We start from the raw sequence: 14,081 nt of genomic DNA on the forward strand, positions 1-14,081 counted from the left end.
TAGATATTTTCTCTTTTAACTTTGTCATGCAAATTAATAATGTAAATTAAATATCATTAGCACGAGGGGAAGACCTTAGATAAAGCTCCTCATGAAGATGTATATGTAAATACTATGATAATATATAATCATCCATTCCATATCATCCATTCTAACACTCTAAAATAATAATTAATAATAAATAATGAGGAACAAAGCCTATTCAACAGAAAACTCCAATAGAGTTTAAGGTATTACCTAGTCGAGCACCGTTAAATAGTCTTGCCTTAAGCATTTTCTCGTATTTGCTAATCAAGAGTATATTCTACTCTTCGATTGGCTTTCAACGTGCTCCATCAGATCACCAATCTGAAACTAGAAACTAGAATAGAAAATTCGAACATTTGGTAATAAACAACAATTTTTAGCTAATTCAAATTGGTTTATATTGAGTAATACCAAAAGCTACCATAGAGACTAACACTCATTAATTCCATAAAATAGTATAGTAAACCTCGATTTGTCTGCACTCTACAGTATTTTAAATAATGTCTTAAGGTAATGGAGATTTTTTATTTATAATTAATTTGTGTTTGGAGTAACGGGACGTGCGAAATCTCTCGTTTTAAGGCACGTGTAAGTTTAAAACTTTCCCAAAAGTATAGCCTACTTTTTTGGTTAGTAAACTCTGGAAGAACTTTAAGAATTACAAGTTCAAGAGTTAGATCGAGGGGGCTTCAGATGTTTATAGATGTTTATATAAGTAAGGCTTTCGGTAGTCAGAAGCTATTAGATATGGCTCATTTAGCAACTATATTGTGATACATAATTGTAATTAGTACATACATATACATACATAATTATATTTATATAAATATAAAATAATTGACAAAGAATCTGTGCTTCGAGTAGAGAGCTAAGAGCTCGAATGTTTATGATCACGATCAAGCCATTGCTTTCTCATTCTTTCAATCTATACATATATGTAAATGCAAGCCTATGATAACTGACTCATCCATTATGAAAGGTATTTCAAAAGATATTTGTAGGATATATGTAATATAAATACCTGTAAAATGTATTTTTATGTATATTTATAAAAATAAGTTAGATAATAATAATGAGTAATAGTTGAACTGTAATTTCAAAAATACGAACTAGAATGTATTTTATATACTATTATTTAGTATTATTAAAATTATATAATAAATAAAATAATATTTAATAATAATAATAATAATAATAAAATATTAAAAACATTATATTATTATACCTTTATTTTTAATTATTTTTTATTTTATTATTTTTTATTATTTTATTTTTATTTTATTTATTTTTTATTTTATTATTTTGGTATTGGGTAGATACTTTAGGCAATATCTTCAAATCGGGTAACTAAATTAAATATATGTATATAGTAATTTTAAATATTTTTTTAACTAAATTTTGCTACATATTTAATTAGTTTTTCTCATTTGCTGACATTATGAAGAAACAATATTTTGTTCCCTATTGATTGGGCTAATTATAAATATTTTAAAAGCATTGTTATATAGTCTAAAATATGTAAATATATACATATATTATTATCCAGATCTTAAGGTTTATATCATGAACTGTTGGCAAATTTCAAATAATTTAATTTGTGATATTTGATATATTTATGTGCTGCACATTTTATATAGATTCTTGATTCAGTTCGATGCAAGAATAATTAATAATTTAATTACTGTTTGCAGTTAAGAACTAGTCAAAAAGTATTATGTCAAACCCTTTATAGTACACTCGTATATTTACCATAGATAGTCAGATGATACTTGATATTTATTGATTTATAAACTATATTTTGCTATTCTCACCGCTTGATCTTGCGATTGTCTATTACACTTATTCACTGAACAGTAAAAAAAAAAAACAAACTCTATATATATTTATTATATATAATACTTTAAAAAATAGTTGTTTATTTATATATCGTGTATATACAATATATAGTTTATTCGCGATTGTTGGGCCGACTGGGTTAAGCGTGCTGAGCGAGTTTGGTGCGCTGAACTGCCGTCGATGACAGTTAAAAATCAAATGAAATGATGGCAACCGCATGCTGCATGCCGCACGCCGTATGCGGCAAGCATTGAGCGTGCCAGACGTTGCACGAATCCGAAACCGAAACCGAATCGTCCTAGTCCCAGCCCGAGTCCGAGCCCAAGCGCCGAGCGCCGCTGATTCCGAGCATTCGGCACGGTTTTAAAATTATGAATTTTGTTCAAAATGAAACGAGCCGTAAGCAGAGCCGCATTCAGCTTTTGTACATCTTCTTCTTCTTCAGTGTTTTGTTGCTGCCGCTTTGGGTGGGTGCTGCTGCCTGTTGGTGGTGCGCGGCAGCAACAGCAACAGCAACAACAGCAAAGTGTTGAGCCACAGCGAGCAGCAATCGAGCCACCCTTGTCGCAGGCTTTTCCATAGCAATGCAGCTGAGGCGAAAGAACTTTGCGAATAATCTCTTGGAGAATGGCTTAGCTGGCTGATCACTGCGTCCGCACTGTTGCCGCACTGTTGCCGCACTTCATGCGACGTTGTCGCATTTCCCTCATCTATAATTCACCTGCGCATTGATCTATTTATTTCTACATTGAATCTGACTCTTTACCTTCGCCTTTGAAACTAAAAAAGTTCTATTATATATGCATATTGAGATGATTTAATCTTAAATTGAAAATCCTGCGAGACAGTTTGTTTCCCAAGACCGTTACGGGAAATAGTATTTACATTTTTAAATTCTAAAAATGTATTTATAAATTTATATGTAAATATAATTTATATACTTGATTTAAAATCTCAAAACCCTTTTGAATTTACTAATTAGCTGCGCTACATCAATCTCCCCTTGCCTACTCACTCACGTTAAGTCTTTCGGCAGAGCTCTGGGTAGAGCTTTCGAAAAAAAATATAGAGAGTCTTTTCAAAGGTTATAACTTATAAGTGCATTGGATCGTTGGATTCGTACTTTTGAATATAGTATCGATCTTTGTGGATTCAGGTGTGATTCACTTCACGCCGTATGCCCAAGTGAGCTTCCAGGGATGATGAGCTCGGGTATATGTTTGACGGATTCTCCATTTGTCTGTCTACTCCGTAAGCCCTTTATTCGTTTTTATATCTGCCGGTCTTTCCGTATCCTGGCCAATCCGTTCATGCATCCGCCCTACTGTTCGCCTTCCGACTTTCCTTCCGCTCTTCTGGCGCTTCTTTAGCTGCGTTTGTCCGCCATCTCTTGAGTAATGTGAAAGCGTCAATATCGGCAAGTACGCTAGTCAAACTTTTAAATCTAAGCTGAAATTATTCCTGATTTAAGGGAGTGTGTATGTTTATATATATGGGAGTATAAGATTTTAAGCTTAACATAGTTTTAATTATAATTTTTATAATTACCTTTTTTTTTGGGACTTTGTAAACTGTGTTCCAAATTATAAGAATGATTTCAAACAATAAGCTTCACCTCGTACTTCGCTTCGCAATGTCATTTATGATATGATATGTGAATTTCGGTGCACAATTTGTATTTGATATCTGAACATTGGGACATATGGTGCAATGAGATCCCCAAGCCAGCTTATTATTATTATATGAGATGCACAAAATAAGATATTTATGGCTAATGCTGACGGAATTCCAGCTGTTAAATGATCTCAAAATAAAGAGATCTTTCAGTATATTCCGAAATATGTGGGTGTACATTGTCCTAGTAGTATTTTTTGATTTTCCTGAGAGAGAAAATCTGTGTCATTTTATTTAACTGCCTCTCTCTCGCTCTGTCTTTCTCTCTGTCTGTGTATCTGTCTCTCACTCCTTCTATCTTACTCTCTGTCTCTGTCTCTTTCTCAATCAGTCTCACTCTATATTTCTCTGAATCTCTTTCTTACCCTTTCTCTGTCGCTCTGTCTGCGTCCCTGTCTCGTTCCCCATCTGTCACCCTGCTTATCTCTCTGTATCTCTCTCACTCTTACACCCTCTCTCTCTCACTTTCTCACTTCCTCATTCTCTCTTTCTCAATCTCTCACTCTCTCTCTCTCGATCTCTCTCGATATCTCTATCTGTTTCTGTATGACTTTCTTTCAGGCTACTTCATTATCTCTCTCTCCCTCTTTACTTTCTGTTACTTTATCTTTCTTAATATCTCTCACGGCGTCTCTCATTCCGCTCCCTCTCTATGTATTACTCTGTCTTTTTCTCTTCCCATCATTCTTTGCGTAATTCATCTAGGCTAATCTCACCTTTTAAGTATCATTAATAAACTAAATACTATATTATAAAAATTTTTTCGAATACTTTCCTCATATAAAATTGTTTCATTTCATTTGTAATTCGGGCAGTTGATCTATTCCAATCTCAGCTAGTTCTTCTTTGTTGTATATAACCTAGATTTTATTCATTCATTTGTGATTAAAATTAATGTACAGTTAGCTTAAAATTTCCCCTTGATCACTCACATACGCATCTATGGTTCATCTCCATTATCGTCTGTATGTCCCATATTTATAAAGAAGGTTGCGTGAATTTCAGATGGCGCTCATTTAGAAGGCCCGCATCGTTGCCAGACTTCATTACGACTTGAATTACGTGAGTGGCGCTGCTCGTGCCTGGCGGCCAGTTAACAGCGAGAACAAAAGACGTTCCTGAATATGGAATATGGCAAAGGGACATGTAGCTGGTAGTGGAACTGGAAGTGGAGATGCAAATGGAAATGAGAATGTAAATGGAAATGGGCAACGTGTTGCTAAAACGACGGCCCAACAATTGTGTGGCCGAGCCATAAGCTTATAATTTCTATTACAATAAAGGCCTTCGGATGCGAACATGTAGAGCAGCGCTTCACTTTTTTTCCTGTTTTCCTTTTTTTTTTGTAGCTGGTTATACACCCACATACCCTATAAGCGGAGGGTGCATCGAAATGGGTATGACCAATCTGTAGTGCTGAGAAATGTTCCGCTAGTTTACTAATCTATTAATTTGCTTTTCAGTTGTAATATTACTTTGATACTTTTTACCGAATTATGCTCATCTGAAGTTCTGCTATAGGGTTTACTTTACTGTACAACTGTGCTACTTTGCTACAAACAGTAGACTAATACAGGACTATTCTCCTACTATAATACTTTGCTACCAAGCTTTTTTCCACTATATTTGATACTTTATCACTATTTTACTTTGCTACTGTGCTACAATGCAACTGTGCTACAATGCAACTGAGATACAATCTATCTGTGCTACAATGCAACTGTACTACCAGCTATGTGCTCTAGTGCAACTGTGCTACAATACAACTATGCTACAATCTAACTGTGCTACAATCTATCTGTGCTACAATAACTGTGCTACAATGCAACTGTACTACCAGCTATGTGCTATAATGCAACTGTGCTACAATGCAACTGTGCTACAATGCAACAGTGATACAATCTATCTGTGCTACAATCTAACTCTACTAATGCTCTACTACATTTCTTACTACTATGGTAGTTACTGTGTACTATGTTACTAGAGGAGCTCTCTACAACTTTACTACTTGCCTGTACTACTTTAGTACTTGGGTAGTACTATTTTAGTGAAACTGTACTACTTTACTTTTGTGCTACTATACTACTTTGCTATTCTCCTACCTTAGTTATTATACTACTTTAGTACAGTTTTCTTTTCTACTGTACTATTTTCTTACTATGCAACTGTACTACAGCTACTGTACTAGTCTCCTGGTTCTCCAGCAGTAATGTATCACTATAGTACCAGACTGAGTAACACACAAGTCTAAAACGGTGTTATGCACTACAGCATAGTACTTACAATAATGAACGATAAATATAACGTATAAATGTCATTCATTTTAATTTTTTACAGAGTATCTACCAGCCCACTCTCTGATTCCTGCTTTTAAAAATATGATATTTATATTATTTGATATTATGCTAAACAAAAAACAAAATTATTTGTACACAAATTTATTAATTTTAAAATCGTTTCACTTTCATGTTCCATGTGTATTTGACTTCAGTTTGTAGGGCATATTGTATCATCTATGGTATCATGCTCTTATTGATAAGTGCTGATATGTGTATAGATTTATATGTATATATTTTTTATTGATTTGATTTTTATACCACAATAAATTAATTATTTGTAGTGCAAGTGCATATTCTTTGGCTTTTCAGTTGTGGTTTACAGGGCATCAGCTAGTCGGGCAGTCTTATTGGCCCATTTATATTTGTTTAGCTACAATAATTCAATATATTCATAATTCTCTCTCAGCTGTAGCTTACAGGGCATCTGTTAGCCGCAACGCATTGAGTTCTAAAATTTCAGTCTCATTATTTTTAATATTTTATTTTTTTATTTTTTATTTGTATTTTTTTTTTTGCATTTTAATGAATATGCAAAGCGGCAGCGTTAACGTTGACTGCTGCTGCCTGTTTGCGACTTCATTAGCGACACCCCCTGCCCCCCCCCCCCCTACCCCTCCACTTAGCAATGCAGTCGCTGCTGTGGCGCCTCCCCCTCCTCCTGCTCCTGCTACTGCTCCTGCTCCTGCTGGTGTTGCCAAGCAATTGCAACGTGTGTGCCATTCGCATCCGCATCCATGATGTTTCCGTTTACGTTTTTTCCTTTTTTTTCCAACGTACGGGTTGCTTTTCTTCTCTTTTCAGCTCTCTTCCCGTTGCGCTTCGCCTCTCTTCTCCTCTCCTCTCTTCTCTGCATTTTGTTTTTTATTCTTTTGCACTTGTTTGGAAATAAATACCATGTTAGCTGTTGCCGTTTGTCAGTCGCCCGTTGGGTGCGTTGTTAGAGATACGTGGTATTTCTCTTCTCTTCTCTTCTCTCCGTACCTTTCACACCCACACATAGTTGGCCGTCTGCGCTGCACATCAAACGTCACGGCTGTAGCGACAGGAGCCAACGCAGCGCATCAGCTCGGAAGGAAGCTGTTCCCTGTGAGGCACCATTGTCTACTTGCCACACAGCACCCGCCATCCACCTCCCCCCCGGCACTCAACCCGCCCACTGCCCCACCCACTTGCCTATTCCTTCGCACAAAGGCTGTGAATGTTTACACTTTGGATTTGGTGCTGGTCGTCGCATTTTTTCCCTTCTGTTTTTTTTTTTTTCATTTTCATTTTTTTATGAAATTTGTTTGGCTTGCTCTGATTTTAAATGTGTTTGCTGTTAACGGTTGTTATGGCAATGCCTTGGGAGTGTGGGGCAAGCGCCGTGTAGCAGCGGCTGTTGCCACTTGCGGCTGGAATGGGAGGGAGTGGCTATGGGGCGCTGCCCCACTGGAGCATCTATCTAACTGTCTAAGCGGCATCCATTTCAACTGCAACGCCACAGTGCTCAAATGCACACCACTCACATATTTCCCAATGCCACGTTGCCGCATTGCACAGCACTTAAATCTCGGCCTTAGATATTTACCTATGCTGCGTTGCCGCACTTCACGCGGCATTTCAATGTTGCCCAGCTTTACAGTATCTAAATCGTTGCCAAACTTCAGACAGATTTTCTATGATGCTACGTTGCCGAACCAACCATGGATATATTTAGATTTCACGTTCTCAAATTTCAGACATACTAGAATGTTGCTTTCCCTATATTTTCCAAGAAATTTCAGACATTCCTTTATGCTACGTGGATCATCGTCAGATATGCGATATTTTCTTGTGCTATGTTGCCAAACTTCATTATTATGCGGAATCTGACAGCATTACACAGACTACGTTAAATTATTTCCTATGCAACGTTGCCAAGTTTCAAGGCATTCAAATATTAGATAATGAAAGGTTGCTAAACTTCAGATTAATTCAATATTGTATTCAATATTGTTGTATCAACTCAATATTGTACATATATGTATATAGAGCTTCACAGAACTTGATATTTCTAAATGCTGTGATGTCAGACTTCAGCTAATATACATATGTATCTGTTTCCTAAGGCATTGTTGCCAAATTTCCAAATTTAATTTTCTTTGTTTTTGTTCTTTTTACTACGATTTTTGTGATTATAAATATCTATACATATTTTGATACGTTGCCAAACTTCTCATTTATGTATATGTTCTAATTGCAATGTTGCCAAACTTCACAGCGAAATGTTTCTGAACTTTATGGCATATGGCATATAATATATACTAATGATATTTTGGCATACCTCACTTCTTAATGTTTTCTTATAATGCGAAACATGCGAATAGCTACATATGTATATTGATCTATTTGCAACGTTGCCAAATTTCTCAGCGGAAGTATATCGAAAAAAGTCCATTATCTACGAACTTTGTCTGAATCTAAGTTTAATGAAATCAAAATGTATATACCTATGTGTAGCCCTCGAAACTTTTAGGTATCGCTAGCATCGTACTACCAGCTCTATCAATACCTAGTTTGACTCTCACACAAAACGTAATTCAAAACTTGGCTTATTTATGACTTTCTAATTAGAATGTTTCTCCGATTCGGTGGCTCGAATAGAATTTCCACGTTGCCAAATTCCAAAATATTTAACACAAATGAGACGTTGTCAAGCTTCAGGGAATTCCATCGTTCCAGATTGTCATTGTCTCTAGTGGGTAAATCTCTGCAACATTTCAGCTAGATTTGTTGTGCCAAATCAACTCACTCCACTCCACTTCCCCCCCCCCCCCCCCCCCACCCACTCCACTCCGACCGCCAGGTGCTGGGTATCACCTGCACACGTGATTGTCGCCTGCACACGTACTATTTGTATAACAGTCTATAGACGCGCAATCTGCGAATAGTTGCAGAGCTTGCGAAAGTCTCCACACACATACACACACATGGACACACACACACACGGACACACATGTGGCATACAATTTGTGCCACTTAAGTGTTGCGCATCCATTTCCGCTTAGGCAGCGGACGGCCCAAGCTCAGTCCCAGAACAACCCACACCAGCCCCTCCCCCATCCCACATTCGCCCTGCCCCTTCCTCCTTTCACACGCAACTCGAACCGCAATTCAACTAACTCAACCACAGACGCAACCGCAGCCACATTATCCTTTGCCTTTATTTTATTTTTTTTTTTTTTCAATTTTCACTCGAGCGTTGATTGAAATGTTCAACGAGCAACACACACACACACACACACACTTACAATGAGATGAGAATGAGAATTGAGGACATGCAGCAGCCGGCAGCAGTCAGCGCAAAGAAGCTCGGCAGTCAGAAAGAGATAGCAGACACTCACAATCGGCTGGGCCATGGCAGGGGAAGGGGGACAAGGATTGCGCTTGGGTGGATTGGGCTGGATTTGTTTGGTTGGTTGGGTGGTTGGTTTTGTTGTTGCTCTGTCGGAGCTTATTTGTTTGTTTGCATATAAATTGCAATGTGCCGCCCGTCGCCCGTCGCCTGTCGCTTCAATTTTTTTTATTTTTTTTTTTTAGATTTTCAACTTTGTTTCTTGGCTTTTTGCTAAATGCTTTTAGCAACAACAATCACAACCACAACCACCAACACCACCACCACCACCACCAGCACCTTCAGTCAGTCAGTCAGTCCGTCCGTCCGTCTATTCGTCAGTCAGCCCATCATTCATCAAGTCGAATCAAGGCTGAGGCTCGCGTTTTACATTTGATTTTCGGCTCGGCAAACACATTTTTTCTCTCTTTCCTTTCCATTCCGGCTGGGCTAATGAATTAGTTTGTGGCTCTTGCCCCACCCAAGCCCGGGCTGCCTCATCAGTCCGAGTGAATTTTAATTATTCTAATGAAACATTCCGAAATTGATAGCATCAATGAAATAAGTTTTGGTCATTATATTTACTTATATATGTATATATACAGATATGTAAATGCTTATGTTAGGGCAACAGATGGAACAAGCTCAAATCAATTTAAGGCTATCCATGTTACATATGCCTGCTTAGCAGCCCCCTTACCCGCTTATAACAATTAAAGGGTATACTCGAGGAACTTCACAGATATGCCATATAATCGCCCGATTCATGGAACAGGTATACGTAAATTTTAAATTCGCATGTAACTCATTTATTGGAATCTATTCGTGCTTCACCTCGCATCGAAGCCATGCGAGAAAACAAATTAACTATCGGCTACTAGGAGCGTACATGGGATACAAAAATAAAATGATAGACGTATATATATATATATGAATAATGTCTAATCCTGCTGGGTGCGCCGGGTCGGGTTGGAGAGGTTGGCTGCAGGACACCTTCAGTTAATACCATAGTTAAGCAGCGTTGAGTTTGAGCGCAAAGTCCACATTCATTTTGACCGCCGGCTTGCGCACCACAATCGCTCCGTTGGAGCGTTGCTCTATCTCCAGCTTCTGGCTGATGCCTTTGGCGGTGATGGTGGCGTCTATCGGCACGTAGCCCAGTCCGGCGATGATGATGCGCTCAATCCAGGCATCCGACTTGTACAGCGGCTTGGTAATGAAGCGATTGGTCAGCTGGTTGTTGGCGAACTCGTAGTTCACGTAGATGCTTTCGCCGTTGCGGTACGCGTACGATTTCTCGTCGTCCAGGAAGAGCGTGCCAGCGGCCTTGCCCTGGCGATCCAGGCAGATAACCAGGGTGTACGGATCGTTCAGCATCAGCTTGGAAGAGCGACGCGGGCGCTCCTTCTTGGGCACAATGCTGCCGCCGCGCTGGAAAACGGGTATCTGTCAAAGAAGAGGAGATGGGCTTTAGTGGGCTGGGCAGCAGAGGGAAAGAGAAAGCAATTGACACACCTTGTCGTCGGTAACGGGTATGCTCTCGTAGCCGGCACGCTCCTGCCTCTGGAAGGTGTCCACGTCGTACCAATAGTCGCCGTTCTTCTTGTCATCGATGGCCGGGAAGTAGACGTCCACCTTGCTAACGCCTTGCTGCATCACGGGACGCACCAGGAGGCGGTGCTGCACCAGCAGCTGGCTGTCAATGGCAAACGCCTCCTTGTCAGCAGGATAGTGGGTCAGCAGTGGGCGTATGACTGGTGCGCCTGTCTGCTCCAGCTCATAGAAGCTGGTGTACCACAAAGGCAAATAGCTGTAGCGCGTGAGCAATGCGCTCTTGATAACGGCGCGAGTGCGCTCGGGGAACAGCCAGGGCTCGCGGCGCTTGGTGTCGATATGGGCATGAGCACGGAAGAAGGGCAGGAAGGCGCCGGTCTGATACCAGCGCTCCAGCAGCTCGCTGTCCGGATTGCCGAAGAAGCCGCCCACATCGGCGCCGCAGAACGAGAAGCCAGCGACGGCCTCTGTGAGGCACATCTTGATTGAATGCTGCAAGTGCGCCCAATCCGCCAAATTGTCACCGGTCCAAATGGCTGCGTACCGCTGCGAGCCAGCAAAGTGAGCGCGCGTCAGGATGAAGGGACGCTGCTCAGGATCGCGCTGCTTAAGGCCAGCAAAGGTGCCCATCAGGTGCATGTGGCCATAGAGATTGTGCACATCGCGGTGCTCCCAATTGCCATAGTGGACGAGGTCCTTGGGTGCGGTTACTTCGGGGCCATTAAACACCGATGGTTCATTCATGTCGTTCCAGATCATGACATCCTTGGAGACCGTCTTGAACTTGGACAGATCATACTGGCTGGCATAATAGTCGCGCACAACCGGGTTGAAGAAGTCCGGATAGCTGGCAGATCCTGGCCAGCACCAGCCCTCATAGTCGTTGCCCTCACGCGTCTTCACATAGTAGCCGTTCTCCGTGCAGTCCTGGTGGAAGAAGTACGCATTGTCACGCTTAATGTGCGGGTCAATGATGATGACCAAGTGGCGGCCCAGTTCCGTTAGGTTCTTGATCATGGTCAAGGGCTCCGGGAACTTGAACTTGTCCCATGTGAAGTAGCGCTTGCCATCCGTATACTCAATGTCCAGCCACATGGTATCCATGGGCATGTTGAACTCATCAAACTTGGCCGAAACGGAGGTCACATCGCGCTCATCGTTGTAATTCCAGCGAGACTGATGATAGGCCAGAGCGAACGACTGCGGCAGCTCGTGTGTTCCAGTCAGAGCTGCGTATTGCTTGAACGCATCCAGGGGCTGCGGTCCGAGCATAATGAACGCATCTACAATGCCCGACTCGGATATGAAGTGGGCCACAGGAGGCGTCGACTTCCTCGAGCCGGACACAAAGTTCACCAGTGAGGAAACCACATTCGTCTCGGTCGTATAGATATCCACCCAGCTCTCAGCGGAGTTTTGCCAATAGACGCCGGCGGTGCGTTTTGGACTGCAAACAAATAATAGAACGAGTGTCAAACGAGTTGAAAGTGGGAGTGAAGGAGATTTATCCACTTACCCATGAGCATAGAGCACCGGCACAGAGCCATAGAGGGCCATCTTGCTGTCCACAACATACTCAAAGACATCCAGATTGTATAGACGATAGGGATCCGTGCCGGATGTTGACTTTAGTTGAAAACTATCGGCATGCTCGGGAATGCCAAAGAGAATCTCTGCGGCAGGGAAGGAGAAATCGAGGGCAACGGCCTGTGGCCCATAGGGTTTGGAGTCATGATGCGATTTGAAGTTCTCTTCCCATGCGCCGGGATCGTCAATTGGTTCGCTGGCTGGCTGCACCTCTTCACTGTTGTCTTGCTGATCCTGCTGCTGCTGCTGCGCCTGGTCATTGCCCTCGGCTGGCTCGGGAGGCGTCTGTGCCTTCTGGCGCAAATGCTCAAAGTACAACCAGTTCTTGGCATTCACCGAGACGACGTGCACATCGTGCTCATAGAAGTCAATGCGAAATGGATCACCATGTATCACAGCCTTGGAAGTGCCAACCGTAATGGTGAGCTCATCAGATTCCTCCACACTTATCCGTGTCGTCTCCGGCTTGCCTTTCAGTGCGTGCTCAACGCGATAGCGTGGACGCAACGGCTGTTTCTCATCAATCTGCAAACGGAAGGTGTTGCCCACAAGCGCCTCCAGCTTCAGCGTAAACTGATGATGATTCTCCTTGTTGATTAAATCAGCGGTCAATGAATCTGAGTACGTATTCAGGGTGCCCCGAATAAGGGCATACTTGCTGCCCGCGCTTTGCACCTTGCGCGACCGTCTGCAAAGGAGAGAAAGGGCATTAAAGAGAGAAAATGTAGAAAATATTCAAAATACTCTTGCAGAGAATACGAAATATAGTACTTGATTATTTAAAGCAATGAATGACCACATCATTTCTTGATTTATTCAAATCATTTTCAAGAATAGAAAGAGACACAAAGAGAATCTCTGTGTGTGCGCCTGTGTGAGTGTGAGTGTGAGTGCGTGTGTGTGTAACAAGTAAGTAAAAGAACGGGTAAGGTTTTGCTTTAACCTACTAATAATTTACCTGCAGAAACTGCTCTGCTCGCAAGTCTTGAAATTGCTTGGATCAACGCCAGCGCCGTAACTGAAGAGCGCCCCAATGATGAGGCAAACGAACAATGAGCAACGCATTTTGAATGCTCACAGTGCCCAGCTGCGGAGTCCTTTAATTATATGTGTTGTGTCGTCTTCCAACTATGCAGGCCTTTCCACTGGAATGTTAACAGTTATTATATATCAAATTCCCAAGGTGCGATTTGTTGTTGCTGACAAATCAAGATATTCATGGAACACGTCAGAAGTTTCGATGCACTTGAAGCCGGCAACGAATTCGGAAAACGAAAAATGAGGTACACAAAAAAAAGTAAACAAAGATAAACTGGTTGAAGCACCGGCTTCTTAACTAGCTTTGCTTTCGCTATTTTAAATATATAATTTATGGTCATCGAACTCTAATATGTTATTTGAATAAACTTTAGAAAACCGGCAAGTTGGGCTACATGAAAATTTTTTTTTAAGACAGTCGACATAATTTTCCTGACAAAATGACATTTAGCACAAGACGAACATTTTAAAAAGCAACTTTTTTTATGAATGTTGCTAATTATTTGAAGCTTAAAACACATTAATTACCTGAAGACGACCAAAAAGACACTTGCTATTGAAATTGTTGGTTTATCAGCATAACGATAGATTAACCCCGTTAATGCGATACTTCCTATCGATGCACACGCATTACATCGTGACAATCTCCTAGCTGTCGATAGCTCTATCGATAA

General features: G+C 40.9%; 1 protein-coding gene across 1 annotated transcript; it reads right to left on the minus strand.

The window, feature by feature from the left end:
* Positions 1-10,014: 10,014 nt before the first annotated feature.
* GCS2alpha (glucosidase 2 subunit alpha) lies at positions 10,015-13,790 on the minus strand. The gene is made up of 4 exons (XM_018107892.3): positions 13,328-13,790; positions 12,299-13,057; positions 10,744-12,229; positions 10,015-10,674 (listed from the first exon to the last, which is right to left on the minus strand). The coding sequence occupies exons 1-4, from the start codon at positions 13,432-13,434 to the stop codon at positions 10,240-10,242; spliced, it is 2,787 nt and encodes a 928-aa protein (XP_017963381.1). The 5' UTR covers positions 13,435-13,790; the 3' UTR covers positions 10,015-10,239.
* Positions 13,791-14,081: the final 291 nt, after the last annotated feature.

This window comes from Drosophila navojoa, chromosome X (assembly GCF_054131105.1).
Source record: "Drosophila navojoa isolate 15081-1374.11 chromosome X, UAZ_NAV_1.0, whole genome shotgun sequence".
Classification (NCBI taxonomy): domain Eukaryota; kingdom Metazoa; phylum Arthropoda; class Insecta; order Diptera; family Drosophilidae; genus Drosophila; species Drosophila navojoa.